The sequence below is a fragment of the Oncorhynchus mykiss genome, chromosome 18 (genome assembly GCF_013265735.2).
Source record: "Oncorhynchus mykiss isolate Arlee chromosome 18, USDA_OmykA_1.1, whole genome shotgun sequence".
Classification (NCBI taxonomy): Eukaryota; Metazoa; Chordata; class Actinopteri; order Salmoniformes; family Salmonidae; genus Oncorhynchus; species Oncorhynchus mykiss.
In genome coordinates this window covers 62142315-62148760 of record NC_048582.1, presented here as the reverse complement: position 1 = coordinate 62148760, position 6446 = coordinate 62142315, and the positions used below count along the sequence as shown (strand labels likewise).

At 42.3% G+C, this 6446-nt stretch overlaps 1 protein-coding gene across 1 annotated transcript; it reads right to left on the bottom strand.

Moving 5' to 3' along the window:
* Positions 1-222: 222 nt before the first annotated feature.
* Positions 223-4272, bottom strand: LOC110496670 (transcriptional repressor scratch 1-like). Its single transcript, XM_021572691.2, has 2 exons — positions 3406-4272; positions 223-2428 (listed from the first exon to the last, which is right to left on the bottom strand). The coding sequence occupies exons 1-2, from the start codon at positions 3518-3520 to the stop codon at positions 1695-1697; spliced, it is 849 nt and encodes a 282-aa protein (XP_021428366.1). The 5' UTR covers positions 3521-4272; the 3' UTR covers positions 223-1694.
* Between the last annotated feature and the right edge of the window lie 2174 nt (positions 4273-6446).

Here is a 6446-nt window from a genome sequence, read left to right as displayed (position 1 = left end):
GCATTCAACAGTGCTTGTTATTGCAGGAACAAGCTGTTGCATTACGACGAGTGCTCCTGACGTGACCCACTGTCTGAAACCTTACACCCAGTCCAACGCCAAATTAGACCACAATATATCATCACAGACAAACACTACAGGAATTCATCATGTAAACACGATATATATATATATATGTGTACTCATCTGATTTCTCTAAAAGGTTTAGACAAACATGGACCGTATTGTGTTAAGTCTTTATTCATTCTTAATTATGAAGTGAGACAAAAATGTCTGCTGCCATTGTGCTTTTAAATAGTTCAAATACTAGGCATAAAAATCCCAGGGAAAATAACTCCAGAAATACGATTCATTTGATTCTTTACAGTTTGTAGAAATATTAGATTCATCAAAGGGTTATGTACAAGGCATCTTGTAATAAACAGTTATGTTCCTTTGATCAGCATTGTACAAAAACAGCGGTTAGCCTATAGCTAATACAAGGCCTTTCTACCTGAATCTATACTTGTGCTACTATCTTTAAAAAGTTGAAACGTTCGTAGTATAAGGAAGTGCTTTAATACGATGAATGGACTTTATCATGGCTAGAATAAGGTCATCTTATTGTGTTGATCATTTTGAGCTCTGGTGCAGTGCAAGGGATCTCAGAAGTGACCCCTAAGCTTGCCCACCTGTGAGAGATGTGATGCGGGGCAGCTCCGCCAACGTTTGGGCCTCGGGCGTTCATTCCACAGACTTGGTGGTGAGATGTTCTGGATTGTTCTGGAACTATTCCATCAGCACCAGAAGTCTACGCTCTAAGACGTGTCAGGCAGTTGCGTAACCATTTACAAAAGGACCCACTCCCTGTCCCACCCCATGGGTTTATCCATTAAATACCACACTCACTGGCTTTTCCCTGATATTCAATGTGTATGACTACTAAGAGGACTGGATAGAAAGATGATGTCATTATTATTACGCGTTACTAATACCATGCATTATTGCTCTATAGTTTTTTATGATAAGACTCCCAAGAAATATTGCCGCCAGATGCTATCTAGATTTTGGCAAAAATCCAAAGCTTCATTAAATTGGCATAGATTTCAGTATTATCGTTTTTTTTTTTTTTTTTTTTTTTTTTGCATGCAATAGGTTTATAAAGTGGCAAATAAAATAAGAGGATATTTAGAAAGTGTCAAATGCTTTGGCATATTCACGACGAAGGCTTGCAAAATAAAAAAGTAAATTAAAGTGCAAATGAAGATTCTAAACAAACTGGAAGTAAAAAATAAATCAATAAATTAATAAATAGATAGGCCTACATAAATAAGTGAATAAATAAATAGGTTTACCTCAACCTTGAACACTTTTGTGTCCATTAACACCAGTACAATATTGTCCAATACTTTAAAAGGTTTGACCTTTGAGAGAAATTGAGACATTTTCAATGTCCTGTGAGTTTGGCAAACATATGATATTTCAGCTCATAATACTTGAACAAATTGTTGTTGTTATAACAATCAAGGGAGGATAGCCAATGGAAATAAAAGTTTGGGTATAGGCTACACGAGTAATCCAACATGTCCTTAGTGATGCTGTTTGCTGCAGGAGGGTATAAGACCTGTGCTGTCACCATGGAACAGGTTGTCTAGGGAATAGTATAGGGATGCCTGTTGGAAGAAGTTTCATTACATGTTCATGGGTACTGGAAGTCAGTCGTCAATGGAGCTCATAGGTGAGAACTCTCCCTTAAAGCAGGCGGACTCGTAGTGCTTGTTAAGGTAGGACTTTAGAGCAAAGGTCTTGTTGCATCTCTTACACTTGTAGTGCTTGAAGGCGGAGTGCGTCTGCATGTGAGCGCGGAGGTTAGAGCGGTCGGCGAACGCCTTTCCGCAGTGTGCGCATCCAAAGGGCTTCTCGCCGGTGTGAGACCGCATGTGTCCCTGCAGCAGCCAAGGTCTACTGAAGGCCTTGCTACATATGTCACACTTGTGTTTGAGGTCGTGGGTGAGCAGATGCATGGCCATGGCGGGCATGGACACGTACACCTTCCCACAGGTGGGGCACTTCTTGGCCATCTTGCTTTCCAGACTCCGGTGGGTCTGCTTGTGCCGGCTCAGGTTGGAGGACGTGGCGTACGTCTTTCCACACTCGTTGCATGTGTGACGCTGTATGGTCCTGGGGCTGCTGATGGCTTTTCTCCTCGACCTTCCGTCCGTGATGAAGAAGGCGTCTACCGTGTAGCCCTCGCTCACTGCGGTGTCTCCGTTGATGTAGCCGGATGAGATCTCGGAATGGGGGCTGTCGGGCTGGTCCGAGTCTGGTGCTCCGTAGTCGCTGTGGATGCCATTGTAGATGGGGCTGGGAGAGGGGCCTTTTTCGCTGTGGATGCCATTGTCACTTTCGCCGTCGTAGACAGACGGGGTCATGTAGTCACTGATGTACCCTGTAGCGTTGAAAAGAACAACAGACGGATTCAATTATTTATGTGATTTGGCCTACTGATGTTAACTGATGCAACAGTGTAATTCTCCCTAGTTGCAAGGCTTCCTTTGTGACTCACAGTGCGTGAGCTCTGCAGCCTATTATTTCAGTCATTTACAGTTCCAGCAGAGGTGGGTTGAAAGACATTGACTTCTTGTGAAGGTATTTTGTTTCTACATCACTTCACCCCAAAAAATCAATATCTCTCAGTTTCAATTAGTGAGCTATCCCATTTAAGGACAAAGGCGCAAGGGGAATAATATCACTTCAGTTATAATTGCATTTGCCTTTCTCAGAATATAGGTCGATGTGCACCACTGAACGTACACATAGTCTCACTTACATCCAGGTCCATCCAGGGTACTCCATGACCAAGAGATAGGAATGTGGATGAATATTCTATAAATGTACTTCCGGAAAAAATACAGTCTGGTTATGCAAATGCAAGTGCACGCACTGTATTTTATAGAGCGTAAATAATGTCTTGAAACATGATCAAGCCTTCGTTTTAGAGGCAAACAGACTCTCTCTCTCTATCTATCCTTTCTGTCTCTGTGTGTGGCTATGGTAGTGGGCTTGGACTAATGATCCAAAGGAATACACTATAAAGCCGTATTCTAATCTACAGTATCTTGCACACTCGTCTGTTGCACACTTGTGGGTATATGTAGCTCAACAGGGTTTTAACCTTGTGTGCTCCGCTGTAGAGCACTTGAAATATCCCTGCCTCGGGAAATGTGCAGAGTCGACAAAAATGAAAAATGTGACTGTATTGAATAGGATGTGACCACGGGTCAGCAAAGCTTGATGTGCAACAAGCTTATCCACACGCAAATAGACTACAAATAAGCACTTAGTATACCCTACACATAGAATACCAAGTAATAAAAGATAAACATTGTGCATGCCGATAAAAGTCAGAGATTCTAACAGCTTTACCTTTTTCATGAAAGCGGAGGCTGAGGTCGGTCCTCGACCTGCCATAATGTCTCTCCAGATCAGCAGATGAGAAATCATCGAGCTTAACCTTTTTGACCAGAAAAGATCTTGGCATGGTTCTACGCTGCACAGAACAACACTCGTCCAGTGGTTCAATGGGTCACTCCTCATGCAAGGCGGGCTGAAAAGGGACTAGCTGTATATACGGGCTGAATCGCTCTTCAGCAAGCCGATTTGTGTGTGATCAGATGCCAGCACAGGGAGAAAAGCCTGAGATCCCTTCCGAATTCTCACGCTGCTAGTCCTTGTTGAGCTGCTGGTTTACGTGCGACAGCGCCGTGTTCCGCTGGTAAGAAATGCAACTTCAGCACTGGATAGCTCCTTTTCAGTGCTGCGTGCATGTATAGGCAGGCAGGCAGGCTTCAGCACTGGACAGCACCCCCGCTGTGAGACAGTGAGAGATCCGTTCCTTCGCTCTTCTCCTCGCTCTCTGTCTTCCTCGTGCAGTTGTACTCAGTCTCCTCACAGGTCGACCCTAGAAAAGAGTCTGGTAACTGCTCCCAGGATTTGGCTCGTTTTAAACTTCACAGAGCGTCCCTTTATTAATGGAGTATTTGACAGTTCCCACATAAATATTTACCACTCATTGTAATAGAGGATGGCAGAAAAGTCACTCATGAAAACGCTGCCTCTCAGCTAGCTCCGGCTTTTCCCCCCTTTCGCTCTCTCTCTGTGCTGAACTCTGTTGAAGGTCTTGGGCTTTCTGAAGTCTGTTGATCAGCTGTTGGGATTTATATGGCTGCGATCATGTGCGAGATGGAGATGGAAGTGCTTAATTTAATCCATCAAAAGATATCTCCCGGGACCAACGTTGAACTAGGATGATTTATGGACTTGGTGAGTCGTCCACGATTTCTTTTTTTTCCCTTCCGTTTATAACGATTATGTTTTATTACGGTGTTGACCATTATTTATTTTCAGTAAATCATCACAATAAATGCAACACTGACAGATAAAAACAGTAGGCCATATACTATTATTTTAATAGTCCTGTAGGTCTATCATTTAATGTGTGTTCTATGTTCTTACTACACCGACATATTGATTTAGCTATACAGTATTATGAACACGTTTAGGATACTTTTTTAGGGGACAATAAGTTGACGTAAATTCATTTTTATTTGGCCAGTATGGATGAGCTTAGGAGCTTCATGTTTTGAAAATAAAAGACTGCATCTTCCACCACAGTAATAACTTTTACAAACCCCCGCTCACTCAACGTTTTCAAACCAACGCTAACGCTAACCACAAAATCAAATGTTGGCTGTTGCCCGAGGCTTGCAGGTCACTTTTTTACATCACACTCTATAAACCAATGGTGTTCTCTTTATGCAAATCACAGGAGCTGGGTACCAGAAGGTATTTTTCCTCAATGATTCCTGCAGGGGCCATATGTGCGCAATTAACGGAGATCCAGGAGCAGTAGTATCCTTGGTTGTTTGACATCGTGTTCTTTTTGTTCTTTCCTGCAGCAGGACGCCTTTGTGTTTGTGTCAGCGCCCGGTTAGTCCCCCGCGTGCCCCGTGCAATTGTATGGGTCACATGTGCACTGCAGTCCGGATATGCTATAACCTACCAGTTTTGATGCGACTTTAATACACATAGGCTACGCACCTATTAGGATACAATTATTGCCTGTGTAGGCCCACTGTAGGTTGTGCTTACGTTGGACAGAAATAAGAATAGGCCTAATGTAAATATATGTTGACCTTCATCAGAATTACGTAACCATAATCTGTCTATTTTAGCATATGTGTGAAGGTGATTGTTTAAATTAAATATTTTGCATCGGGGATATAGCCTATGCTTTTCATGCTGATTATAGCAGTTCGTAACCTCTGTTGATTCACACCTGACCCCTGTCTAACACACCGAATAAAGGGGACTAAAACAACCAAGCTCTATCCACAACCCTGCGGAAACAGGGCATAAAATCACCTTGCATCTTTGCCGTTAACAAACTCCACAATACCATGCCTGAGGATAGCCGGGAAGGGGTGACCTGACTTGTTTCTGGAAGGGAAGAAAAAAGACAAGAGAAAACAGTCCATTCTGCTTGTGCCTCACCTAGCGCACAGAAAATTCCCGGGAACTGCTGAGTTCAGCTTAAAAAAGGCATGACAAATATAGAAGCTTGCGAGTCTCTAATTTGCATAATAGTAGTCAACACCCAAAACCCAAATCAGAAGAACTCATTGACATTTAATTCTCTCGTGTGAGTTTTAAACAATAGATATTAAAATGAACTCGTTTTGTCATTCGGCAAATGTAAACAGAACGTCTCCTGGAACATTTTACAGAGGACAAAGAGAAGGTCAAGTGGTTTGTGTCATGATGTGTTAGTGAAAATATAGATACATTAGACAGATAGGCAAGGCACCTGCATTCTCTCCAGCGATATGGTAGATCCCTGTAGTAGATGCTAAAATAAACCTAATTAAAAATCCAGAACTTGATCAGCAGCAGATGTGCAGAGTATCTGCAGGCAGACATGTCTATGTGCACAGTGCAAAGCAGAACACTAGTTGGTGTTAGTCAATACACCAATAAACTTGGTGGGGAAAGGAAATTACTCCACAGCAATGAGTTTGACAATCATTTTGTTTCTATAATTATTAGAAATTCAATGAAAAATGTTAGAAAAATGTCACCCTACTCCCTAAATAGTGCACTATTTTTGACCAGATTCCCATGGACCTTGGTTAAATGTAGTGCACTATAAAGGGCACAAGGTGCCATTTGTGAACCAGACAATGTTACTGGATCCAGCTGAAAACAATAGACTTTGGGAAGAGATGAACATGGCTGGGACTGATTAACAAAACAACCTCACTATGTCGACCCAACCACCCATGTCCTGTTTATTTCCTTTAGTCTTACTGTGGTCATTTCCATCATGTTTATACTGTGTAAACAACACAGCTCTGAAAAAGCTTCATCTTCCACGTCAGTTCTTCATTACAAAGATAAGAGGATTTGTT

What these genes read in the sequence shown, in the direction of transcription:
- LOC110496670 (XM_021572691.2), bottom strand. Translation starts at nt 3,520, where the DNA reads ATGCCAAGATCTTTTCTGGTCAAAAAGGTTAAGCTCGATGATTTCTCA. An exon ending in CCTCCGCTTTCATGAAAAAG is followed by an intron (nt 2,429 to 3,405) that starts GTAAAGCTGTTA and finishes TCAACGCTACAG; the next exon opens with GGTACATCAGTGACTACATG.